Raw genomic sequence first — 27,802 nt, 5'->3', positions numbered from 1 at the left:
AAAGTGAAGATGTCTACTATAGATAATTTGCAAAATATAGAAAGTTCGAAGGAGAAATACCCCTGATCCCCAAGTCATCATTGTTAGGATCCAGGTTTTTGTTTGGCTGCTCAGTAGCTTGCTTGTGCCATGCTCTTCATGCAGCTCCATCTAGAAGCTGGGGCTGTGGCAGCAAATAGCTTACATGTGCATGGTGGTGAAGTTGGAATAATTTCAACAATTTTGCAATGGAGATAAATATTATAAAGGAAATCAAATAGGGCTTGATAGACAGTGAGTAGGGCTGGAGAATATCAGAGGATTATAGTTGATGGTACAGGAAGTGGCACCTAATCGATGCAGCAGGATCGGGCAGGGAGAGGAGAGAGGAAGAATGTCCTAGGGAGGGAGGATCCTGACTCCCAGAGCCTGGGGAGGAGCAGAGAGACGGCCACTGTGGGAGCCGTGAATGGCATCACTGTGGCTTTGGAGAGCTGGGGAAGGGTCTCTGTGGGAGGCAACCTGCTTGGGTCTGCTTTTGCAGAGTAGCTTCTGGCCGGATGTAGAAGGGTAGGGATGCTCATGGAGGGAGGGCAGACAGTAACAAGGGCATTGCAACAGTTACTGAAAGATGCTCTTGGGGAGAGATGGTGCAGGTTGGACAAACAGGGCCTGAAGTCTGTTGATGTGATTTGTTACGCAGTCTCTGTGATTGTGGTATCTATTTTTTATTCATGTTTACATAGAGAACTTTCTTTGAGTATTTCCCAGCTACTGTGCATCATGCTTTATTATACACATGATCTTGTTCATTTCTCACACAGCAGTCTCCTTCTGCACCTGAGAAAATAAACTCAGAGAGATAAGGCAAAAACAGAAAAAAATCACTAATCACTCCTCTCCCCTCAAACAGACTTTGTTAAGGTTTGGAGGGGCAGTTCTTTTCGGTGGCCTTCTATTTACAAATGTCCAAATGTCTCAGATACAGTTGTCAGAATCAGAATTCAAGCTCAAGTGTGACTCACTTCCCAGGTCATCCACTGCTCTGTAAAATGTGAAGTCCATGTCACATTAATAGGATTGCAAATGTCACCCTATACCCAATAGCTCAACCTATGGGTCAATCATCTGTGTCCTTTCTTGCCATGAGAATGTTACAGAATCTCAGCAGCAGCCACAAACAAGGGTTAACTGTTGCTGCATTTGTAATTGCTGTGGCTCAGCCAGGTGGCTATACACCTAAGAAACAGGTGATTTAGTTGACCCAGACCTGCCTGCTCCACCTGTCCATCATTCCCACCAGGCTAGACTGGGGATGTTTATCATCCTGACGCTATGGAGAAGGTTCTTTAGTCCCGGTCTCAGAACTGGTACACAGTCACTTCTGCCATATTCTGTTGGGCAAGTCAAGCCAGTAGAGCAGCCCAGATGCAAGGTCTGGGGAAACGGATGCTGCCTGGAGCTATAAGGTCACATGGAACAGTACATGGGGAGGGGAGTAGGGGAGGAGGAGGCCTTCGGCCGTGAGGACATAGCTGCCTTCGTGGAGTGCTTGGTGGTACAAGCTAACACATTGCTGCCATTGGAACCGAGACTGGCCAGTCTGGGATTAGAGTCCAGCAAGCTCATACCCTCAGGAAGTCCTGGTGAGGTTTTTGGCAGTGCTTTCTACTGACCCTAGTCTCATTAGAGTCTCCTAAGCTTATTGGCTCCTTGTATTGTAAAGGAACTTTCAGGGATATTTTGTACTGAAGCAAGCAGTCTATGCACCCTATGATGGTTTTCTTCTGACAGCTGGGGATACCAAGAGGGTAAAAGAAATGCTATTTCAAACTCAAATTATGCCTTCTGGGGTCCAGAAGATCATGACAAGCAAACATACCCAAACTGGTGATGGGAGTGGGGGAGAAGTATCTTGAGTCCAAGTGTGAATCGTGAGGAATCTCAAGCCATCAGGAATAAAGGGAACCCTCTGGTCAAAATAAGAAACCATTTCCTCTTCTCAGCCTTTCTTAGTAGAGGATAATATGATCAGCCTGCTGATGCACGCCAGGGACAAACACTGGAATGTGCTGTCTGCTTTGACATGACTGCCCTGGCGCTAATGCCTTGTTTATTTCAAAGCCTGAGTACGGAGTGCATCAGAAGGGTGGAGGTATTGCAGTTAGCCTTGAGAGTTAAGTAATAAAGAAAACTATAATTTGTTACCTTGATGCAGCCATGAAGTAAAAAATAAACCATTGACCTGAGAAGAGCAGGCACATGTTGCTTCTGTCCCAACTCATTGATGACTGCCGGCTAATCAGCTAATTGAACATTCCTATGAAAGTATATAAGGACAAGGGACATCCTATCTTCAGTTAGGACATGTGTCAAAAGTGGAGACCAACTTTGATTTGAGGATGGCTCAGTCATTTTTCCATATCCCTGGGACAGAATACCTGACACCCACACCTTAAAGGGGGGGTGTGGCTCACATTTCAGTCCAAGGTCAGCCAGCTCCCAAGAAGAAACAGCATGGCAGAGGCACATGGTGGAGGAGAAGGTGCTTCAGCTCATGCATCCAGGAGACAGGGAAGGAACTGGGGAGTAAGACCCACCCTTTGAGGCCATGCCTCCAGTGACCCACCTCTTCCTACCAGACCCCGCCTTCTAACAGCAAGTCAGATATGATCCCCATAATCCAGTCGCCTTCCAAAAGCCCCACCTATGGGAGTGCATGAAGCTTTGCGGGGACATCTAGGTCTAAACCATAAAAAAAAAGCTGACTTCTAATCTCCTTCCAGATTTCTTGAAATCTTTTGTTCCACCCTTTCCTCCAGAAATCCTCTTAGGCCCTTCTGGAAATGACTATCATGAAGATGCTGGTAGAAGAAGAAAACAGCGTTCAGCAGACTGCTGAGTCTACACAGTGGGGTTTATCTTGTCCACCTTGGATCTTTTAAATAAAGCCTTAGAGAAACACCATGCCCACACTTAACAAATACAGTAGAAAACCACATGATTATCTTTTAAAAGCATTTGAGAAAATGTAATACCTTTTTTTTCTGATTTTTAAAGAAACTGTCAATACAGTAGGTCTGGAAGGGTTGGAACTGCCTTGCCTTGTTAAACTGTCGGACTGTAACTATGCCGAGTTGAGAACAAACCTTCAGGTGTGAAGCATTAAATGCATTTTCTGTTGAAGTCTAGGGCAAAGGATCACTAGTCCTCTAACCCTTCAGTGTCTTCGAGAGCCTAGTTAATGCAGTGAGACTGAACTGTTTAAAATGAAAGTAGGAATTATAAGCATTCAGAAGAAGCCACAACTGTCCCTAGAGGCAGAAGATTATAGTTGCCCTCAAAGTACCTATGACTTTCATACAGTCTTATGTCAAAACCCCCATGAGAAGAAATATATTCTGCAATTCCTCTAAAAAAGACATTTTCTGAAAAGAACAAGGAAGACAGAACTTGCCTTAGCAAATATACAACCGTACTAATATTATAGTAAAAAGTTTGAGAAACCTTAAGCAATGCCCCTTGGTTATGCTATATACAAAAATAAATACCAAGTGACTCAAAACTCTGATAATATAAGCCAGTAGTGCTGAACCTATGGCATACATGCTGCAACGAGCTGTTTGTTATCATTGAAAGCTCTAAAAGCTTCACCATCATGGATATAAACTATTTACAGTTGTGTTAGAGAAAAAAAATATATATATATCAGTGTGTGTATAGGTATTATATATATAAAATATGATTTGGGATAAAGTATGAACTAGAAGCCATAAAAGAAAAATTTTCAGTGTATCATTACACTGCAATATAAACTATCTCATAATGTGAAATAGGAAGAAAAGGGGCAAAGGGGAGGGGGAAGTGGGAGGTGTAGGGGAAAGGAAAGAAGGGGATGGAATTAATATGAGAAAATGAAAAAATGGAAAAGTCTTTGTACATAGGGAGGGATGGAGGGGTTGAAGGGAGGGCAGGGGAAGGGGGAAAAAATAAGAACCAAGAGAGTATGTAAAGGTGCATATCTCCAATGATGAATGTCATTATATTGTACACCTAAAATGTACCAATAAAAGGATATACAATAAATAAATAAATTAACTATCTCAGCAGTGAAAAACTATTAGCAAAGCTAGAATGTAGAATAGCACGGAAGAAAATATTTGTTACAGATAAAACGGATAAGAAGATTATATTCATGGACTATAAAGGATTCTTACAAATGACCAAACAAAACCCACATTTTAAAGGGCAAAAAATGCGAAGGTATGGTTTATAGAGATTAAATTAATACCCAATAAACGTGTAAGATGGTGTCACTAGTACCCAAAGAAATGCAAATAAATAGTGATATGATGTTTGTCAGATTGGCAGTATTTTAAAACTTAGTACTGAGGAACTGTGTGCTATCATATATGTTGGTTCAAGTATGAATAAATATGACATTTTTGGAGCACAATTTGGCAGTGCATTTAGAAATATAAAAATGTACATCCCTTTTGTGTGAGCAGTTCCACTTCTGGGAATCTCTTCTACAAAAATATATACATTAGGGCCGGGGATATAGCTCAGTGGTTCCACCACCTGCCTTGCCAGTGCAAGGTCCCAAGTTCGATTCCCAGTACCAAAAAAAAAAAAAAAAGAATAGAAAAATATATACATTAAAAATCCACCTGTGGAGAAATGATCACATAAGTTATTATATCCACACTATACAGTATTACTCATCATTTAAAAAGTAGCTATTTGTACTAATGTGGGAAATTGCATAGTGTATGTTGATCTGTTGAAAAAGTAGTTTAAGATATAATGGGTAATATAATCCCATTTCAATTACATCATTTATGTGTAAAGTCCTAGGCATGAGAGGCTCTCACCGAACCTTTGAGGGGGCTCATCTCTGGGAGGAAAAGTGGGAAGGGCTGATTGGAGATGAAGAAGTAGCAAGAAGTCGGACTCTTGCTGACTTGACACATTGCTGCATTTGCTGAAATTTGCATTTTTTATAATTTTAAAAGTTAATGTAATGAGGCACTCTTCAGTTGACAACTTTTCTATTAAACTTTTTTAAATCCCTAAAATGAAAAAGAAAGGTCCCTCTCCTCATGACCTAATGGCACTGGTGACATTTTGGAATAAAGGAGAAAAAAATGAGTCCAGCAGAGTTAATTTAATGGGAAATATGGATAAATAAGATGACAGGAAAGGCTCTAAGGGGAAAAGGGGCCTGGCTGGGTTTTTCACTACATAGCCATTTGCTGTTTGACACGGGGGAAGCCATTTACCTGGGCTGTGGTCCAGGGAGCTTTTCTCCATTCTGCAGGTAGAGCTGACCTACTTCCTTTGGAGGAAAGGGCTAGAGGGAAAGGATGCAGAGAGAGGCTCTGCCTACCTGGAAAATGTTATTGTTAGAATGACCGCAAATGAACGCCAGAGACCAGTATCTTACAAAGCCACCCCAAAATGAGGACTGCTCTTTGTAGAAGCGGGGCATTGAAGTAGGCACCATGGCAAGGGCTTGGATGGGAGAAAAATTGATGAAATATGAAAGACTCTGTGGTGTGATACAACGTGTGTGTGTGTGTGTGTGCGTGCGTGCGCATGCTTAAGAACATTTAATACAGCATAATAAACAAAATCCTCAAGTGTTAAAGGGGAACTTGAAGTAACTTAGGGCAGTTGGATTTGAAATGCTTTGAGACGGTGGGAGAAGGGTGCTCGTGCCTGTAGGGTGGTGTTGGGGTTTGTACTGATAGGCTATTTGGGTAGTTTTGTTATTAAATATAAGGAGAGGACTGGGGATTTAGCTCAGTGGTTTCGCCACCTGCTGCGCAAGTGTAAGGACTGGAGTTCGATCCCCGGTACCAAAAAAATAAAATAAATATAAGGAGAGTTTTCAAAAGGGAAATAAAATTAGTGCACAACTGAGATGTGGTTTGTTTTCTGAGGCAATGTCAAGAGGCACAAGATCAAATCCAGCCTGACACTGCCCAGTACAGAGCTCAGCAGTCTCTAGAAGCTGGAGCTTGGCTAATGAGAAACCTCCATGCTCTCCCAGCGCCTCAGGCAAACATCTCTTCCTCTTTGGCAAACAAGATGCCAAGAGACCTCAAAGCAGAGTGGGGACCTAAAAGGTCACCTAGATCATTCATTCTGCAAGCTTCCCGCCAAGCCTTTCCAGAAAACAGATGAGCAGAGTTTCACAGTTTTGCTAGAATCCAAGCCAATGGCTTCATGCTTCAACCCAGGGAGGGTAGGTGTTAATGAAACCTAAAGGACACTTCCCACATTGACCTGCCGCTGGCAGTGAGGACAAACAAGAGATGGAACAGACACAGCCAAGCTGTATCCTCTCATTTATTCTCCGGGTGTGAAAGGAGTAATTGTAAACTTCAGACAAAACTAGAAATGAAGAGTCAGAGTTCCCAGCATAAACATTTCGGTCTGTTAAGTTTACTTTCACCAATAGGATGTATTCAGAAACACAGTAAACTCATTGTTCTATAGGTGTTTGTGCATTTCTGTGGTTTAGCCCTTTGAACCCTGCAGGGGAAGTACAGGTGTCTCCATTTTGTCCTTTTCCAGTCTGTGAATTTTTTGAACTTCTCCCCTCCTCACCGTCTCCACTGCCGCTCTTCATGTGTGCGTGGTTTATCACAACAACCCGCATCTGATCTGTCTCCAGCCAAGCCCATTTCAGTTCATTCATTGCATTGCTTGAATCTTTTTTTCCAAACTTCAGCTCTTTGTTACTCTACCGCTCAGAATCCACCAGTGTAATTTAGGGCCTCACTGCTCCCTTGTTGGGGGCCACATCTGCACTTTCACTCCTCCCTACGCCATCTTGTCTTATGATTCAGCATTCCAGCTACTGAAGACTATTTGTGGTTCCTCAAAAATGCACACCTCTTCTTGTCTTAGTGGCTGGAATATCTTCTTTGGTAATGTATCTGTGTCAAGATGCAGCTATAGCAAGCATCACCTCTAAGTATGCTTCTCTAAGAGACTGACATCCATCCGGGTGCCTGCATTTTATCCTAACTAATAATTGGTCTATCTTCACAACTGTCTTGGGAAATACCTTAAAGATCAAAACCAAGTGGTTCTGTGCATTGCATCTTGCATCACCCCTGACACACAGCTGGTGCTTCTTGAGTGTGTGATAGGAAAGAATGAATTCATATTTTTAAACAGCTTTTCCCCCCTCAATTTGTGAACATGTGTACATGGGTCACTGTTTTGCCTACTATGAGACAAGGAAAGTCATATTCAGCCTCTGTGTTCTCAGGAACTTGGTGAAGGAGAATAAAACAAATAGTGATGGGGTTATATATAAATTAAAGACTTTTGCCACTTATCTTGCAGCGCCATTAAGAAAGAGGCTGTCTAGTGCATCTGCCTAGAGTGTGCCTGAATTAAACTCTTACGCTGTTCCAGGTCAGCTGTTGCCAGCAAACCGCAATACACCAAGTCCCATTGATCCTGACACCATCCAGGTCCCGGTGGGTTATGAGCCAGATCCAGCAGACCTTGCCCTCTCCAGCATCCCAGGCCAGGAAATGTTTGACCCTCGCAAACGAAAGTTCTCCGAGGAAGAACTGAAGCCACAGCCTATGATTAAGAAAGCTCGAAAAGTCTTCATTCCCGATGATCTGAAGGTAAATTGGAACTGGTAATCAGGCTTTGGGCACATGGACAATGGGATTAAGAGGAAAATTAAAGGTGACCCCAGGAAGATTATGTACAGTGATCAAAAAATACAGTAGATATTTAAATTTTTAGAGAATTCATTACAGTAAAAAAAAAAAAAGCACATTGCCATTAACCTCCCTCTAAAGATTCTTCCTTGTGAGGGCTAGGAATGGGAAAAAAATAAGAACCAAGATGCGTTATGTAAAGGTACAATTCCCAATGAGAAATGTAATTGTGTTGTATACCTACAATGTACCAATAAAAGAATTTAATAAAAAAAATTTAAAAAAATAAAAAGAAAGATTTTTTAGGGTTCTGTTTATAAGAAAATCTCCCAAAATAGCATAAAAAAAAAAAGATTCTCCCTTGCTTCAAACACACTCATTCCATTGTTCTTGCCAATTTCTGAAGCAGGTCTGGAAGTCCTTTGGTGTGAGTGTCTTTAATTACACTGTTGTAGCTGCCTTGATGTCCTGAATCGATTCAAAATGTTTACTTTTCATGGTCATTTTGACTTTGGGGAAAAGCTGGAAGTCACACAGCATCAGATCTGTAAATAACGTGGATGAGGACATACTGTGATGTTTTTACAAGCCTGCCTTCCATTGGATGACACTCAGCAGCAGCATTCACCAATTTTTGATCATGCTTTGTAAAGAAACAAAAGAGGACTTCCAGAACTAAGTGGCAAGAACTATAAGATAAGTGTGTTCAAATTGGGGGAGGGTATTTTGAGGAGGGTTAATAGCAATGTGCCTTTTCCTGTAATAAATTTTTAAAATTTAAATAGTCACCATAAATTTTGATTACTCCTTGTAAATTAACATGTGAAGTACTCATGATTTCTGATCCTGACTGGTATGTGACTCTTTAGCATGTTACTTTCCTCTCTGGGCATCTTCTGAAATAATGCTTTCATTATTTGCTACTAAACAGAGATAAGGAAAAGCAATAAAACGTCAGAGGGATGGTGAGCCTGTGAAGGAAACAGTCTTACTTCCATCTTCAAGGAAATCCATAAAATATAACCCATATATCAAACCAAAATCTTTCACTGTTAGAAAGAGAAGAAAATTATTTAAGAAAGGCACCTGGATCTCATAGTCCTCCAAGGATTACCTTCCTTTTGGAAGGAATAACAACCAGAATCAGGGAATAACAATAACAATCAGGAAATAGCAACCAGAAATGGAACCTCCTGCCACATGGGCAATCTCGGGTGACCAGGGTGGGATAATGAGAGGGAAGTGATGGATTCCCTGACACATTATATGTTACGTTCATAACTAGTGATCAATTGAGTATCTCAACAGAGAGTTAATTTTGGGTTGGAAACGGTACTATGTTGAAGGGGACACATTATTTATAAAGGGAGAGAGATTTACCTTAGGAAGTCCAATATAGCTTAAAACAAAATTAATCTGCCATATTTTATGATATTTCAGGATTAAAATTTTTTCCAAAATGATGCCACATCCACTAATACCAACAGAACCATTTTTGATTAGCTACTTCATAGACCTTTTTGTATTTACATGTCTTTCCAGGCATAAAGACAATGGAAGTATGATTATACATTTTCAAGGCATTGGAACAAGACATAATTAGCCTTTTCTAAAGTTTGACCCCTACTCTCAAACTTAAACATGGTTCACATGTAGAGAGACTCCAAGGTAGGGAAAATGAGACTTTGGGACACCGAACTGACTTAGACCAGGTTCTGTTGCTTCTCATGTCTAGAAAGAACACCAGAGATAGAAGTACCTGGCAGATCTAAATCACTGCGGTCATGCACATATCTGAAAGTACCTTCATTGATGCAGAATAGGGAAATTTCAGGGAGGACAAGAACCTTAGAGATTCATTAGTCCAGTGTTATCCCTTTGCAGTTGAGAAAGAGGAAAGGGAAACTCAGATGAACTCTGCCTTGGAAAGTTCACTGCAGCACGTTAGCCCTGACAAGGACTACAGCAGGGCCTTTAATAACTGCCGCTGAGGATCAAGAAAGGAAAGTGTATGGCAAAGACATCAGAAGATACAATCTATTTGGGTCATGGATGGTTGGACTCCACAGGCTAAGACCAGGGTGACATGGGATTAGGTGTAGGGATCAGAGGTACCTTCTTTCAGTTGGGTGCCTATCATGATCTTATGTCTTTAGTGATCCAATTCTGTGTGCATTTCAGAGTCTCATCTCTTAAACAAACTAGGGAGCCCATTCAGGATGGATTTCGTCTTGGTTGGAGGTTAGTTTGAAAGAATGCTGCCGAGTAGTAGATAGAACTTCCAACCAGATTTTCACAGTATCCTAATTTACATGCTCAAACAAAGAGCAAGACAGGTAATGTTAGCAACAAAGAGGCGGTTCAAAACCATCTGTGGTGGAATTACACATATTACTGCCGTCATGGCTGTGTCTGACCTTTTCATATGGTACTTTCCTGTGCTCCTGGGGTTTTTTCCCAGGTGTGGGTGAACCTTCAAGTCACAGACCATGACCTGGTGGGAAACAGGAAGAGCTGTCACATGTCAGTAGAGAGGACTGATCTGGGGTGGGTGGGAGAGAGGTGTTTATGGCCCCAGGCACTGGACAATGAGCAAACCAATTGAGTAGAATCGCATCCACCAAAAATGGTGGATCAGGGAGAGCACACTCAGGTTCCTAACTAAAAATCAGTTTTGTTACCTGAATTTCTTGATACTTTTAAGAGTCCATTCATTCAGTGGACAGATATTTTTCAAATGCTAGAGTATGCCGAGCCCCATGTCAGGCTAGAGATACCAAGGTGAGCCAACACCCAACGTTTTTCCTGGCCTCGTGGAAGCTCTAGTCTGGCCAGCAATCCGAAATGTCGACCTGTTGGAATAGGGTATGGCTGCGTGGGTTCTGGTTGGATGAGAGTAGCTGCGTAGCCAGATGGCATTAGCACCTGGGAGGTGGAAAAGGAGACAGATGTAGCACCAAATTTACCAGCCCCACTCAAAACCCTATTTCTATGCCCAGCCATTCTGTGATGACAAAATGAGACAAACTGGTTTTTCTACGCAGGACTCTGCCTCTTCCATCTTTCCTGCCTCTGTGTCCTTTGTTCCACCCCTGTTCCATATTCCCTTTGGTCTCCATTCCACCCTTTTGCTAGCTCATCTGCTGGGAAATGAAAGCACTTTGGAAGTAAGAAGAACTCTAGGCAAGATGCAGAATTTGGTTGTTACCTTGAGGTCAGCTGGTGAGTCCTGGTCCTGAGGATCTGGTCAGTATGGTCACAGGCCACCAAGCCCATGGCCTATAGCAGTACCTCTGTCCATCCCTCCCTGCCACACAGTTTACAGGGGCTTGTTCTCATGTGCTCGCTCAGCACCTGCCTTCCTGTTCTCCTGTATGCAGCTTCTAATACATCCTGAGTTAGTTCCTCTTTGGATTCCTCTTGGAAACCGAACTCCTAGGCTCATTGACTAGTGTGGTGGATTTACTGACACTGAAGGGTATGGAATGGGGCTTACATCCAAGTGATACAAACAACCTCCATCAGAATTGGTGCTTCGCTGTACTGAGTATGCCTTTGGGCCCCTTGGCCCTGTGATGTCATTGGCTCTCCTGGCTCCTCCCAGTCCTTCTCCTATTCCTCCAGCTCCCCTACTGTCTTTCAGGAGGCAAACAACAAATTCCACCACCAGCCCTTGCATACGTGTACAGGCTTGTTCATTCTGGTACTCTTCAAAGGACAACCTCCTCCCTGAGAAGAATCATGGTGCCAACTACTAGGAAGATCATTTTTCACCCTATTACATATTAGTTTGAAGCAAAACAAAGGCCAGGGGTGCTTTACAAACAAAATGACACTACCAACTTGTGACCAGCACACAGGAAGTCCCTACGCACACGTTCCATCTCACAGTCTGTCTTCATGCAGGGCAAATATCTACTGAGGGAAATGAGTGGGTCCAGGGCAGACCACTCATGTTAGATTTTTCCTGCAGCCTTGATCCCACCCCACATGACCTCCTCCACTGCCAACACCTCCCCTTGGGATGCTGGGGAAGGTAAGGACTGGCCTCACACACATCTTCTGGGTAGCATGTAACTGCATAGGGATTCGCTTTGCTAGGATGGAGGGATATGGTGTTGGAAGTTGTTGAGGAAAGGAAGTTGCAGACTTCATCAGGTAACACCGTCAGTGAAATGGGCAGATCTAAAAGAAAGTGCATTCCTTAGTAAGGAAGGTTTTCTTTCTTTTGGTGGTAGTGGGGCCAACAATGAGGGAAAAGGAAGGATTGCTTTCATAATGACCACAGTTAACCTTTACCCAGGGCAACTGAGACCTAGAGAATAGTTAAGCAAGAAATTAGTGGAAATCATGTAAATGCTAGTCACTGATATGAGTACACTGATTAGTGACAGATTGGAGGGTTTTTTAAATTTTTGTTTTCAACAATCAACATGTACATTCCATTGTGTGATATTCTTCTGGTCAGACAGATACAAGAGGTGAAAGATCCTACTTCTCTCCTTTGTCTCTCTTCTGAGCCTCCCCTGCAGAGGCATGATTTTGATAGCTTGGTATAAATCAGTGGTGGCGAACTTATGGCACACATGCCACAGCTGTTTGTTGTCACTGAAAGCTCTAAAAGGTTTGCTGTCACTGGTACAAATCTTTCTGAATCTCTTTTTATGAATATATTACAAGTTTTTAAGCAAACTGGGATGAAACCAAACATATTTACCAACAGATTGCCGTTGTTTCCACTTACATTGTGATATATCATGCACATCTTTATGGTTCAGTAGGGTAATTATCTTTAACAGCTGTAGAGTATCCCTTTGTGTGACTCTATCCAAATGATAGATACATACAGATAATTAGCTTTTCTCCCATGTTTTTCTTTTACAAACAATGCTACAGTAAAAACCTTGTGCACTGTGCATTGGCTCAAAGAAGCTACAGGCTGAAATCCTAGCAGGGTAGTTACTAGATCAATAGAGTACATATTAAAATGGTTGAGAGATATTGCCAAGTTGCCTTCCAAAAATATTGTACCAACTTACACCAGAAAAGCAGATGAGTACCCATGGAAGAAAAGAAGGTTCTAAAATTTTTAGCCAAGCTAGTAAAGAAAGTTGGAATGTGCTTCTGGGTATGAGGTGAGCTGCTTGCTCTCCTTCCAGCTCTGATCTCCACCTCATTGGGCACAAGCCATGCTGGGCATAGCAAGGGGCCCGCTGTGACAGGTCGGTCCTTGCTCCAGGAAGGAAGCCATGGCTCATGGACCATTTGCTCAGACAGGCAGAAGCTAATGGAAGGAGACAGGGGTTCTGAACCTGGGCAGGCATCTCAGTGTGGCCTTAAAGGCTGCCCGTACCCAGGTGAAACTGCACTGCTGAAATCTAATACCTTGTTTCTTTACCCTTCTGTGACTCATGAGCAGGATGACAAGTACTGGGCGAGGCGCAGAAAGAACAACATGGCAGCCAAGCGCTCCCGAGATGCCCGGAGGCTGAAGGAGAACCAGATCGCCATCAGGGCCTCATTCCTGGAGAAGGAGAACTCAGCCCTCCGCCAGGAGGTGGCTGACTTGAGGAAGGAGCTGGGCAAATGCAAGAACATACTGGCCAAGTACGAGGCCAGGCATGGGCCTCTGTAGGCTGGCACTGTGGACTGGCATTGGGATAGGTGGACAGCTTGTTTCCTGTCTGATAGCACCACACCCAGACCAACCTTGCTGACATCCGCACTTTACCAGAGGCATAAACGCAACTGACTCCCACTTTAGTGTGCGTGTGTGTGCGTGTGTGTGTGTGTGTACACATATGCTTGTGCTCCTGTGGTCAGCTGTGTGTGTGCGCACGTGTGCGCGTGCGTGTCCCTTTGCACTTGCCATTTTGAGATAGCCCTCTCATCATCTTTTAATCCCCAGAAAGAAAGGTGCCATGTTTTTACTAGACTCTGGAGACCCCCATGGGTTTTCCACTCCTGCCCTCCTCCACCCCTGCCCTTTGTTTTCCTGCTCGCCTGCTCTTCTGGGCGCTGCTGGGCATCACTAGGAAGGGCCCTGGGAAAAGAGTGGATCTCAGTCTTGAGAGTGCAAGGTCTTGTTTTTGTTTAACCCATACGTTACCATGCTAATGAGGTGCACAGAATAATTTAGCACTATACTGCAGGTCTGCTCATTTATAGGTTGCTTTCCTCCTTTTTTCCATTTTGGTGATAATTGTCTTCAAATTTAAAGTGCTGTTTAGATTTATTGGATCCCATATTTACTTACTGCTACTTACTAAGTTTCCTTTTAATTCCACCAACCCCAGATAAGTACGAGTACTATTATAGAACACAGAGTGTGTTTTGCACTGTCTGTACCTAAAGCAATAATCCTATTGTACGCTAGAGCATGCTGCCTGAGTATTACTAGTGGACGTAGGATATTTTCCCTACCTAAGGATCTCACTGTCTTTTAAAACACAAAAATTAAAGTAATCCATCTGAGCATGATCAGAATATCCCCAGGACAGGGAAGCAGAGGGGAATGAGAGGTCTAAGACCGAGGAGTTAATTTATCAGTACATGAGCCAAAAAACCATGTCTTGGAGTAGTCTTTGGTCTGTTTGGTTTTGTTGTCTCCCCTCCCCCACACCCACCCCACTTCCACTTTTCTAGTTAGCTTTTTCCATATTCCTCTCAATATTCAAAAATTACTTAAGATTCAGTTTCGTCATTTTTTGTAATATATATATATTTTTTTGTGAATTACACTTGGCTGTTTTTGAAAGTCAGTTAAGTTCATAACTTGATGTTTTGTAAGACCCTTTCTCCCTGCGGTATTATTTTTGAATGAATGCCTCGTAAATTAATGATTCTGGAGCTTATGTTTCTTATTCTCTCTTTGCTTTGGAAAGTGTGTGCTCTTAGAAAGTGGACTTCTGGAAAATGAATGTAAAAGACACTGGTGTATCTCAGAAGGGGTGGGTTGCACAAGCTGTCCTGCATCCAATCAATTTAAATGTTTACTATAGGCCAAAAGGAGAGATTGTTAAATTGTTTAATGTTTATACAGAATAATTATAGGAAGTTCTTTTTGTACAGTATTTTTCAGATATAAATACTGACAATGTATTTTGGAAGACATATATTATATATAGAAAAGAGAAAAAGGAAAAACTATTCCATGTTTTAAAATTATATAGCAAAGATATATATTCACCAATGTTGTACAGAGAAGAAGCGCATGGGGGTTTTGAGTCTTTAATATTTTAAGGCTATTACTGACACATCGGCATGTTTTCTGCTTTAAATTAAAATTTTATGACAGTATTGAGGCTCGCTGTGACGAATCCTGCTCCGACGCTTTCTTATTTCTTATTAGGTCTCAGAAAGGAGTCAGTTAACATCACTCAAAAGCACAAAATGGATTTTAGTCAAATATTTATTGGATGATACAATGTTTTTAGGAAAAGCATCTGCCACAAAATGTTCACTTCAAAATTCTGAGTTTCTGGGCTGGAGCGTGGCTGTCAGTGCCCCAAAGGACTTTGTTCTCTTCCATGGACCGCTGCGTCTGACGCAGTCTAAGGCTGACGTTGGTGCTACCTGTATGGTTTATAATTTGATGGATGTTTTGACTTTAAAGGTGAATGTTCTTTGGTTTCACAAAGTTGTGTAATGTCAAGAAATTCTGTTGTTACTGCCAAGAAGCATTTTGTGCTAGATTAAAATCCCCTTCCATCAATAGGAGTTTTCTAGTTTCCTGCCTCCAGAGTATCTTAATTCTTTAATGATCTGGTGGTCTCCTTGCCAGTCCATCAGCAATGTTTCTTTCTTGTGTCATGGTTTTGGGAAATGTGACCAGTAAGATATTCCTATTAGCAGCTCATTTTGTTGTGAGATACAGATAATGGCACAAGATGAGGGAATATTGGAATTGAAATACATTATTCAGGTACATAACTAATACAATAAACAAAATCTTTGGAAATCGTATGTAGAACTGAATAAGAGATTTTCAGTAAGTGCCATTAGTAGTCATAGAGTTGGCCTCTTTATAGATGAAGGGGCTAATTGCAGAATAGTTTGAAAAGACAAATTGTACATTAAACAAAGGCCAATTATATCTTTAAGTGGAGAAACATTGAAGAATTATAATGTGGACCATCCAAATTTATGGAGTTATCAAATGGTAGCTGAAAATAAGCATATTTGTGTACTGATCTTTCGTGGAATTAAGTTGTTTGCATCAAATAAACATTGCAAATGTTTTCCACAGAAGAAATAAAAAAGATCATAATATAACTTCTTATTTTGTGTACCAGAAAAGGTTTCAAAAACCTACCTCGTCTTAAAAAAAGTAAACACTTTGGAGTCTGTACAGGTGCCTTATATGTAGGTCATTGTAAACACACACACACACACACACTCCAGGATTAGCTGCCTGTCTGCCCAAGGCACTTAGGGAATAAGGCAGTTCTGTAAACTGGAGTGGGAAGCCATAGTCTGATTGGTAGCGACTTGGGTCCCGGGGTCAGTGAGTGCCTGCAAAATGCACCTATGAGGACAGTCCTGTTGTCATTTTTCACCCTTTCTTCCCAAGTGTCTTTCAGAGATTAATTAGTTGGCCATTAAAAATGAATCCAAGCCGATCATGCCAACATCATTTAGACAGTGTGGAATGAGCAGCGTAGGACTTCTAGATAAGGTCACATCATCTTTTGATTAAATTTGCAAAGGTAAAAAAATGAATCTTTCTGCTCGTGCTATCTTGAGGGGATGGGTGGCTGTAGGAGGGTTGTAAGCGATCACATCTTCCTCTAGAGAATGTGGCCACTTTGGATCATTTAGAAACACATCGAGCAAGACTGTGACCAGGCTTGGTCTCTGAACACAGCACAGGTCTCTGTGGAGTCACCCCTCAAAGCGGGACTGTTTGTTTGAAGAGAGTACGGATGGGTTTCTGACCCTGAGTGTGTAGAAGCCGTATAAGATTCCCCAGAGGTTTCTTCTAACCACTGATTCTATGTGGGAGCTCACAGTAGTTCTAAATGTACATTCAAAAGGTCTGTCATCTGTTTTCAGAATAGTCAATGAGAAAGTTAAGGGGCACTCTCTCCTCTGCCCCAGGGTGAAACAACAGACTTTCTGTAAAATGCCAAGTTAGTCTTTGGCTTTTCTAGTAGTTCATCTAATTTGCCCCTCATAGCCCTTTGATAAAAACTCACACTTTGTCGTACTTAATTAGTGAGCTCCCAAAGCATTGGCCTGCTGGGCTGGGTGGCCACTGGAGCCCTGGAATCAACATGGGCTCAGTCCCTGCAGGTGACTGAAGTGGGTGTTCTGGCCTCCGAGTGGTAAACATTCTCTGCTCAGTGTGTTCACTTCCTGCTGAAGGCTCCTAGGTCCCCTCACTGATGAGGCGAAGTTATTCTTTAGGCGTTTGCTGAAAGTAATACTTAAAAATGAGCAAAACTTTGTCCTAGGTCTTGAAGAATTGGATTTAGCAACTTCCTTCAATGCATTTTTCAGGAGGTGAAGTATATACAGGGGAGTGTGTGTGCATGTGTGTATGACAATTTGAAGACATAAAATACTTAATTTTTGACCACCTTACCAAACAATAACCTGTTATCCTTTTGGCAACACCACGAAGATCGCATCTGTTAAACAGGTACAAGAATACATGAGGTTAGTTTAATTACACACCATAGTATTGGTGGTATTTATACTGTTAAGTTCAAGTCTTTATTTGTCTGTTGTTCTTAATGTTTAATAAATTTTGAATTTTTTCCTTTCTTTCATGTATTTTTATTAACAGTTGACTGGCAATCAGATTCTGTTCCCACCACCATAGCCAAGAGGCTATTTATAGAGATTAATTACATAGATGATAAAATGCTAATTCTATGTAATTAATAACAAATTAAAGTTTTGAGTAACTTATGTGCCAGACATCGTACTGTACACATGAGGTATTTGATTTAATCTCAAATGAATGCTGTGAAGTAGGGACAATATAATAGTTATCCCCATTTACAGAAAATGTAATGAAGTTAGGTAGGATAAGCACCTTACTTAGGGTGGGGATTTAGCTCAGTGGCTCCACACCTGCCTCGAAAGCGCAAGGTCCTGAGTTTGAGTGGTACCCCCCCCCAAAAAAAGCTTACCTAAAGGGATACAGGTAAAAGTGGCAGAGGTGAACTCCAGTCTAGAATGGGCATCATTTAGAGGATGTTTCCCAAAAGCCACTGCACAAGCTGTGTTCTTATTGGCTAAAAGAAGTCACTTGGGGCCGTGTTACAGGAGCACAGATCCAGTATTTCCGAAACAGATCTGGGATGAGGCCCAGACATCTGAATTTTATAAACGCTCCTTGCTAACTCTTACATGTGGCCAAGCACAGCCATAGCTCACCATCTGAGGGGGATTCATTCTAAGTCCCTTATATAAAACGATAGTGTATTTGCATATAACCTAAACACGTCCACCTATATACTGAGTATAAGTCATCTCTACATTACTTATAATAATTAATACAAGTACTATGTAAAGGGTTTTATTGCTCAGACAATAACTTAAAATCTTTACGTGTTGAGTATAAATGCAAACATCCCAAGCCTAACTACTTAGTACAAGTCAACGGCGGCACAAAAAAAGGGGAGGAGAGAGGGAAAAAAAAGAACCAGCATGATGCTTCAGTAACAAGCACTTTCTTGGGTAGGTTAATTTTCAGAAGAAAAAAAAAAAAACATAGGAAAGTTGAAGGTTTGATTCTCTTGACATTTGTCTGTGCACATATATCCTTTGGATCTGCTTTGTGCACCACTAGGTATGTGTGCCCCCCCCACACAATTAGATGACTCTATGCAGGGTGATTTCTATGCACAGTGCAGGCTGCATGGAAATCACTCCTATCGGTGACAGAGAGGGGCTGATGAGTCAGTAGGGGAATGAAGGGCAGATAACTAAAGGCCCATGCAATCCTTCAGAGTCCTAGGGCTTCCCTGATTCTTGTTCTTCCAGATCATTCTATTCCACTACCCTTGGCTTTAGTACTAGATCTAGCTTTACAACGCTCCCCTGTCCCATATTTCTGAGGGCTCCTTCGAGTGCATGTCTTTTCCTTACAACTACAGGTGCTGCAAGGTACATGTCTTCTAAGTTTCTTTGGTTTGAATCAGCCAGGTGCCTTGCAGAGTGCCTCATCCACAGAGGGGTGCACCAGGTCATCCCTGGTTATTTGGTGCATGGTCACAGATTTCTCCTGGGTGACCTCTTTTTGGACAAAGCTTACCAGAGAAGTACAGCATCCATGGGAACTCAGTTGCTACCTTCTTCATGTTGGGCTTGAGGAGAGTGAGTGGAAAGAGCACACACTTTAGGGCTGAATTAAGCCTAGGTTCAAGCCCTGTCTCCGACATCCACTTATTTAATAAACAGATATTTACTGAGTGTCCATTGCAGAGCAGCCCTTTTGATCTGTTAACATGATGGGGTTCTTAATCTTTCTGAATCGCAGTCATTTAATAACATCTTAATATCATTTGCGTTGGGCGAGATAACATATACGAAGCAGTGGGAGTATTAAACAGTGAATGTGAGCTCCTCCTCACACTGCCCAATCCCGCTCCCCTTCCTGGACATCATACAAAGTAGGAAGCCTCTGGAAGAAGGTGGCCCAGGATTCACGTTCGCTCCTTGGCCTTTGAAATTCAGATAAGTAACACAGCTACACAGGGAAACACAACAAGGTCACTTAGCACTTTGGTCCATTTTAGGCTAGACTTAAGTGCATGTTTCCTATCCTAACATATTAGAGGACAAGGGCTAGATTAAGAAAGGAAAGGAGTCTTAGAGAAGCTTTCTCTAAAATTCATCTACCTTGGGGCCGGGGATTTGGCTCAGTGGTTTCGCCACCTGCTGCACAAGTGCAAGGACCCAAGTTCAATCCCTGGTACCCCAAAAAATAAAATAAAAAAATAAAAAAAATTCATCTACCTTTATTTTAAGATGAGAAAGCAAATATTTGTTGGTGGAGGCTCCATTCCATCCTGTGTTGAAAACTCCCAGTTTAATGCTCATGTCCTGTTATCAGTCTTGCTCCCTAACCATAGCATCACATCTTTACCTTCCATCCCCAGGATAATATGGTTATGCAAGCACCATGGACTTTTTGTACCCCCATAACCACCACTAATTTTCAAAACCATCCCAACTCTGCATATGTCCCAGTAAACCAGAGTGGGCATTTGCTAACATGGCTCTTCTAGCTGTAGGTCCTCCTGCCACTCAAACAGAGTGCAGTGCCCCCAAGCCCCTTCTATGTAGAAGCACTGTGGAGAATGAGTTCTGAAGAATCTCCTGGGAATGGGTCTCAAAATATAAAAGACTGGAGGCCACTGCCCTTTCTCTGAATCTGGAGTTCCTAGCCCACTGGGAAGTGTGTAATTTTTTCCTTGGAAGTAGATATCATGGACTCCCAGGATGACTCACAAGGCTAGTCACAGTGCAAGTTTCCCCCCCAATAATCAGTGCTATCCTTTCTTTGGGCGGCATCCGTGACTTGGGAAGGAAGCAAAACAAGGAAAGAAGGGAGAGGGTCCCCTTGTGAGCTTCTCCCACGAAGGGGATGGAGGGAAGGAAGATGGATCCACCATGTTTGAACGTCACTATGCAGCTAAACAGTCGCTCCTCTCTTTTTCATGTTGGCTCTTTCGGTAACCCTGGGAGATACTCAGGGTAGAACAAACAAGGAAAGAGAATGGGGATGGGGAGCCCTGGCCAAGGCCAGAGTGTGTCTCACCCTCCCTGTGTCCCCAAGGCTGTGTGTGCCGACCGGAGCCCAGTTCTGTGTGGGTAGGGAAGAGCTGGCCTGGGTCCCTCAGTCCCTGCAGCCATAATCCAGGGTCTCCAGCTAGAACTAAAGAATTTGGAATAAAGTTTTAAAAACATAAATTCCTCTGACGGTTTGCTGACTCCTCAACCTGCATCCGGGTGCTTGTCTACCCGAAGCTGTTGATCCTTGAGGGAGAAGCCGGGGCTCACTTGGCTCCAGATGAGAGAGGATTTTCTTTCTCAAAATAGGGCTCCCCCCGACTCTTCTCCTCCTGCAACCTGGCGCTCTTCTTCCTAACTTTTCTGTTTCTGGCTTTGCAGCCAGAAGGTATGCGTCCTTTGACAAGGCTTCTGGGACAGCTCACGGATGCCCCTCCCTGGCTCCAGCCCTTACCTGAGCCGCACCCCAGAAACCTTGTCCCATTCCTTTCCGATCCCTGTCTCCCCTGTGCCCTCCCCAGAACTGCAGAGGGAAGCAGAGGCGCAGAAAGGCCTCAGGGAAAAGTACCCGTAAAAGACCAAAGTGCTTTCTTTCTTTTGAATGAAGATGAATCTCAGAAATGGAGAATTTAATTTAGGAGAGGAGACGGGGGGGGGGCGGTGAGAGCAAAGGAGATGACACTTCCCTTGGCATCAGAGTCCACAGCAGGAGCCTTGGGTTCAGGCTTTTTGGGTACTGGGGCGCTCTCCTGGCCCTCGGTCTCTCATCTCCTGCTTTCTCCGCCTCCCCTCCCCTCCTTTGCCTTCTGCTTTTCCTTCCTTGGATGTGCGGTGGAGGGAGAGGCAGGTGTGAAGAAGACCCTGGAGGGCTCCACAGGGAAAGCTAGGATGGAGACTCAAGGCCCCAGGCAGTGGATAGGAAGAGGAACGTGCAGACGGGAGCCCGAACCTCCTGGCACCAACAGTGTCCTTCACACCCACCATGGTCACAAGACCATTCACTAAGGGGTCTGTGTGAACAGGAAACGCATTTGTCACTGGCAGAAACGAACCCCCAAAGCACTTGTAGGATCACACAATGTTCGAGTCAGAGGATGCATTTACTATATTCCATCTGTAAACGCTTTCATTCTCCAGATGAGAGCCTTGTGGCCTTGAGAAGGAATGTGACTTGTGGAATGTTCTACCCAGCTACACACAATCACAGTACAGCACCCCCTGTTTCCCAGGCCAGACTGTTCAATACAACACTCCAGCTTTCTTTTTTGCTGTTTCCCAATGGATTCAAAGGGGAAAGATAGTCTGATTCCTGTTTTGCAAATGGAGAAACAAAGGCATGAAGACCCTCATTCCTTACATCGACTCGCATCCAGGACTAAGCTTAGCCATTTCATATCCCAATCCTACCCACCCTCTAGGACGCCGAAATCCGCTTTACCATGGAATCTTCCCCAGCTTCCCAGCTGGAAGCACTGCCTCCCTCCTCTGACCTGCGCTCCACTTCCACCCCAAGCTCTCCCTCTGTCCCACGTTTGAAGGCTGACTTCCTCCAATGTGGTTTAAATACACTTGCCCATAGTGCAGTCTCTTCCACAAGGATGTCAGCATCTTGGACGGCAGAAATTGGATGTCATGGATTGCAACCAAACCTAATCCTAACAAATTCAATGTGTGCTATTTATTTGTTTAATGCACTTCTGTGTTTTCACATTCCTTTTGCAGGTTTTTTAAAACAAAACAAAAAAATTTAGGAGGAATAGAATCTAATTACTTGGAACCCTGTGACTCAACAAAGCCTGCCTTACCACATAGACCCTTCCCCTAAACAGCAAAACTTAATGCCTCCTGCTCTCCCCAACCAGATACAAACCAAGATCTGGACTGGCAGAGTGATTAGCCCTGGGTGTCAGCAAAAACAGTGTCTGAAGTGATTTCAAAGGGGCTGAGATCAATGTTCTTTATCATTCAACCATTTTCTCTGATTTTGGAGAAAAAGTGGGGGATTTTTTTCCCCAATTTTTTACCAGTTACAATAGAAATTATGAAACTTCTGTTGGAGGCATTTTAGTGGAAATTTTCAGCTATGGAGACTTAAGAAAGCTGCTAGAATAGACTCTTAAGAGAAACAGAGATATGGGCAATGTTGTAATTTGGGGAATTCATTGGGAAATGGGTGTTTTCTTGTGTTTTATTTTGTTCTGGCCATGCCGAGGATCAAATCCAAGGGCACTCTGCTGCTCAGCTATACCCCTACCCCTTATTATTTTATTTGGAGACAAAGTCTCACTAAGTTTTCCAGGTGGCTCTCAAACGTATGATGTTCCTGCCTCAGCCTCCCGAATAGCTGGGATTACGGGCAAGTGCCACCACAGTGGGCTGAATGTAACTGCCACTACCTTCATGTAAATATTAAAATTCCCACTTCTAAATCTATTGCCTTAGGTGAAGAAAGTTTTAAAATTAAAACAATAAAAAGTTCTCCAATCAAATGTACATAAAAGTAGCTTGATAAATCTATGCTGTTTACAGAGCATGAATATTTAAAGAAGGCCCGATGCAAGTCATTAACAAATTTCCAAAACTTAAGCATGAACATAAAATCGATAATATTATTATTCCTTATTGCAACAGACCAGTATGCAGGTATGAGGTTTTTTTTTCCTTTAAAAACACATTCACATAATTAAAAAGTATCAGTTTACTACTCTTTGCCCAGTTTACTATTTATTTATCTTACTGGCAAGAGTATGAATATGACACTCAATAAAAGAAAAAAAATGTATGGTTTTCTGGCCATTAATTATCACTCTTTTTATTTTATGATTATTACTGGAAATAATTGCATTGAACAGAGGAGAGGAAGTAAAGAGCTATCTGCTCCCAGTACAGCCCTGTTGCTCCTTGCTATGGGCACAAGATCTTCCCAACCCTCTGACAAGAGGTACCCACCACCAACAGCATTTTGAAAATGAAGCTCCAATAGAGCAATGCCTCTGGTAACTAAGTGTGTTTATTGGGGTTTCCTTGCTAAATTGTGGTCATTTTAGCTCTGGGTCCTTGTCCAGTTTTGCAAGTGTGAAATGAGGGAGACACTGTCCTCTCTCAGAAACCCCTATAATTGGTTAAAGGGCTCCTTCTCCATCTTGGTACTGTTGACATTCAGGGCCAGATAATGCTTTGTTAGAGGACCCATCCCAGGCATTGTCAGATCTTTTTTATCTGCATCTGTAGCCTCCACCCTCTAAATACCAGTAATACTCCCCCACCTCCCCAATTATAACAACCAAGACTGACTCCAGAAAGCAGCCCAGTTGAGAACCTCTACATTAGACTGGGATTCAGTGGTCCATAGTTGAAATAGCCCTGGAGTGGAAGTTGAGCAAGGCTCCTACCTTTGCTGAGCCTCCATTTTCTGCATCTGTAAAGTTAGAATAATAACACCTATTTTGATTTGACGTTCAAAAATGGTAATGCATGTGAAAATGACTTGTACTGCTGTGTAAGGTCATTATTATAGACAGGTCAAAAATTTTACGCTGCACTCAATTTTTGTGTGGGTGGGGGGATGCAGCTCTTAAAATGATCTATAATTGACTTAATCTTTGAGTCCCCCAAAACTTAATTGGCCAATTAAAGGTAATTTCTTCTTTTCGATTTAAAATAGGCTATTTCACTCAACTTAATCTCTTTGAGTCAGAAATTCAATCAATGCAAAGTACAAATATCCAGGACAGTGCCTCTCAAGGCATCTCTCCATAGTTTATATCTGAGTGCAGGTGTAAATTACAAATCTCATGGTAGAAAAGGAAGGAATCTCTGGTCCACATGATGGCCCCAGGTCTGCCCTGCTTTCTGGGACATTTTGATTTGGTTCCTGAGGATACCCCTGGGAAGAGAAGCTCCCCATATTCTTTTGAGATTTGTGTGTGGAGATTCTTGCACTCTGCAGCTGCCTTCCTGGCTTTCTAGACTGTTCTAGGCTTCCATTTTTTTTCAGCTTCTGCCTCTCCCTGAGGAGACTTCAGATGTGTTTCCTGCACCAGTCTAGAGTGTGTAAATATTAGCAAGTGAGACCTCTGGTCCATTCACCTGGACACTTTCCTTAGCCCTGGTCACCCGCTACACTGCGTATCCTAGATGCTGCACTGGGCCAATCATGAACCATTTCTAATATATTTGTACTTACCAAGGGTACACAATCCTGTTTTCTTGTCTGCATGGTCCTGCGGAACATCTTTCTTTCCCTCCAAATAGAAACAATCCTAGGTTTGCCCTTGAGTGGAGGGTGAAAAACACCCACTTGTTGGGCCGGGGATTTAGCTCAGTGGTTCCGATGCCTGTCTTGCAAGCACAAGGACCTGAGTTCGATCCCCAGTACCAAATGAAAAAACAAAACACCCACTTGTACCTCTGGCCTTGCCTTCCCCCTCTTCTGAGTCTCCTCAGACATGAAAATCTTTTCCTGTCCTTTCCTGCTGAGTGGAAGTCCTACTAACATCATGTCTTCCTTCTGCCCTCATCTATGGAACATCTTTTTTGCAGTGGCAATATGGCAGAAGGCTTTGGGGAAATGGATTTATCAATGAGAGAAAAAGACATTAAGAAGTACTCCGCAAATATTACCAGTTACAGAGAGGCTTCGGGGACAGGTAATGGTAAAGTAAAATCCTCTGAAAATGAAAAGTGTGTTCCAAATTGTCTTCATTCTTCAGCGAACTGTCCTACACAGAAGTCAACTCCTGCTCTCAACAAGCAAAACCTGTCCTCAGTGACATGTCTTAAAGTTTGAAAATTTCCTTGCCCTTCTTAGTTTTCCTTCCTTCTGTTCTCTTCTACCTTGTTTTTCCATTGCCGTCTCTCCTCTGTCTGGATCTGTTTCCTGTGTGGCCCACTGTGGAGAATTGTCCCTGGAAGAAGGCCCTTGGGTTAGCAGAGGGCTCCCTGACTGCCTTCTCATCTCTGGGGAAGCCAGGCTCACACAGCTGCTCTGGGAGATCAGCCAAGCATGTGGAGCTTCTGCAGAGGATGCAGGACGACATCCCCTCAAGGAAAAGCCATTCCAGTGCATTTCTTCAAAATTGCGTAAGAGGGCCATGGCAGACGTCATGCTTCTTTTCATGCCCAGCCACCTCAGGAAGCAATTCCCAGTGGCTCCATCAGTGGCCCCCTTTGAAAATTCCAACTCTTTAACCTGTTCAGGGCCCACTGTGTATTCGTGGAAGCACTCTGAAGCTAATGCTACATGCATGTGCCTGTGTGTGCGCTGACACATGCATCACATGCACATATGCATTCATGAACACACCTCCCTTGGACTCTCTTTAGAAGCCTGGATTTATATAATGGAACTTCCTCTACCACGTGGACTAAAATAACCCTGGCAGCCCTTTCTGGGTGGATTTTAATTAGGAAAGACATAGCGTTTAAATTATGCTTATTACTTTCAGTTACTTGTGCAGGCTGTGGGTCTAGGAAAGGCAAGGGAGTCATGTGAGTTGGATTTTTTTTAATGAGATGGCTGTGGGGGGGGGATTGCCTAGGGCTCTTTTAGTCTCCTAGGCAGCTTGGCTGAGGAAGAAAGTCCAAGTTTTGGTATCATCATCATGACTAACATTCCTTGAGTGCCCATTCCGTGCCAAAATCTTGGCTAATGAGCATTTTATAGTCATCGTCTCATTTAGTCAAAAGAGTTTGACTAATAGATCCTATTTGGAACTATTTCTAGAGAAATAGCACCTTAGTGTGAATTAAGGGTTTCTCCCCAGAGCCACCCTGTACCTACTATAGATAGCGCCTAGTTAGCAATACACATGTGATGATTGAAATATACTTAAATGAAGGAGTAAATGTGGTTGATGTTCTCAGAATGAATCAGATGCAGAAGAATTATGTGTGGGAATGGCATTCTGGCCACACACTTTGCTTTTGAGTGTATAGATAGATAGCATATCATCCCAGTCTCTAATGGATGGCTAATATTTCGGCGAGATTTAAAATTTGAGAGAAATAAGAGAACTTCTCTCCCCTGACTCCCTCTGAAATTTCTTTAATTATAATGTGTCTATAATAGTAATATCTACCCAGAGAGTTTTCTAAGGATCTTAAAAGATCAGATGTGTAGCCAAGCAGATTTTTTTTTCTTTATGTTGCTGTGAAGGAGTTTGGAGACTCACATACATTAGATGACTTCTACTGTGGTTACTCATTTAACCGTTCAACAAGTGCTTATTGATTATCATTATGGGCTGTACTATATTCTAGATGACATGAATACAACGTTGAATGGGCCAATGAGTGCGACAGGAAAGACATAAGAAACAAATAAATAAAATAATATCAGGGTGCAATAAATGCTATGAAGAGTGTAAAAGAAAACGAAGTGAAAAGGCTATAAAGAAGGTAAGGAGGGGCTGGGGATTTAGCTCAGTGGTTTCACCACCTGCTGCACAAGCACGAGGACCCAAGTTTGATCCCTGGTACCCCCCTGCCCCCCAAAAAGAAGAAGAAGGTAAGGAACTCTAAACGAGACAGTCAGGAAAGACTCCAGTATCTTCTAAGCTGAGACTCTGAACAGAAGACGAAGAAGCTATGCCTAAATCTGAGGGAAGAATAGTTAAGTCCACAAAACAGCAAAGGCAAAGGTCTTTTGGCAGAACTAATGCCAGGACAGACATCAGCTCAGTGAGTTTAGAGAGGGGGAAGTACAGAGGTCCAGGACAGAGCTAGAGGAGAAGGCAAATAGATGCTGCATCATGAAAGATGTTACAAGACTCAGTAAGGAGTTTGGGTTTCATTTAAATGCAGTGAAGATATTTGGAAAGTTTTAACAGGGGAGTGGCATACTCTGATTTACATTTTTAAAAGAACCCGCTGGCTGCCATATGGAGAATGAATTATAGTGAGGCATACATGAAATTGGGATGGGCAAAGGCAGAGGGGATGGTGGCTGGGACTAGGGGATAGCAACACAATGGAAAGGTTTGGACCCGGGGGTAAGTAAGGGAACTGGAACCAGCACCTAGGCCTGTCCACCTCTGACCTACCCCATGCCAAAATGAATACTTTGGCTTTTCCTTTCATGAATGCATTTCCCCCTTCGTGCTTTCTGCTGAGCTATAAGGTCCCTGAGGACTGCCAAGATTTACACAGGCGCAAGAGGAGCATTGGGCATGATAATGTATTCATCGGCATCTCAAGGACCCCCCTGGCTTCTAGGCTTGGGGCTCTTCACTCCAGAAGGAGGAAGTCTGAGGAATTCAAATGGGTTATATCCAGGAAGAAAGAGGTCCATTTCCACTTAATATCAAAGAGCTTGCTGGCAGCACAAGGAGAGAATCCTTGGATGGAGCATGTCTGGGAGGGAGAAGATGAGTGGGAGCTGG

At 42.8% G+C, this 27,802-nt stretch overlaps 1 protein-coding gene across 8 annotated transcripts in view; it reads left to right on the top strand.

Moving 5' to 3' along the window:
* Hlf (HLF transcription factor, PAR bZIP family member) overlaps window positions 1–17,441 on the top strand; it is a 53,096-nt gene extending 35,655 nt beyond the window's left edge. For 5 of the 8 annotated variants that reach the window (XM_004859778.3, XM_087202568.1, XM_087202569.1 and 2 more), the window contains exons 3-4: window positions 7,414–7,634; window positions 13,090–17,441. In XM_004859778.3, coding sequence (XP_004859835.1) covers window positions 7,414–7,634; window positions 13,090–13,308 — 440 coding nt within the window. In that variant the 3' untranslated portion in view covers window positions 13,309–17,441. The other 3 variants (XM_004859779.3, XM_004859777.3, XM_021239974.2) reach the window with 2 other exon arrangements.
* Window positions 17,442–27,802: the final 10,361 nt, after the last annotated feature.

Source organism: Heterocephalus glaber, unplaced genomic scaffold, assembly GCF_053883595.1.
Source record: "Heterocephalus glaber isolate CG9 unplaced genomic scaffold, H.glaber_assembly_v1.0 deba00001773, whole genome shotgun sequence".
Taxonomy (NCBI): domain Eukaryota; kingdom Metazoa; phylum Chordata; class Mammalia; order Rodentia; family Bathyergidae; genus Heterocephalus; species Heterocephalus glaber.
The sequence above is the reverse complement of the archived record's forward strand: the minus strand, read 5'-3'. Positions and strand labels throughout refer to the sequence as shown.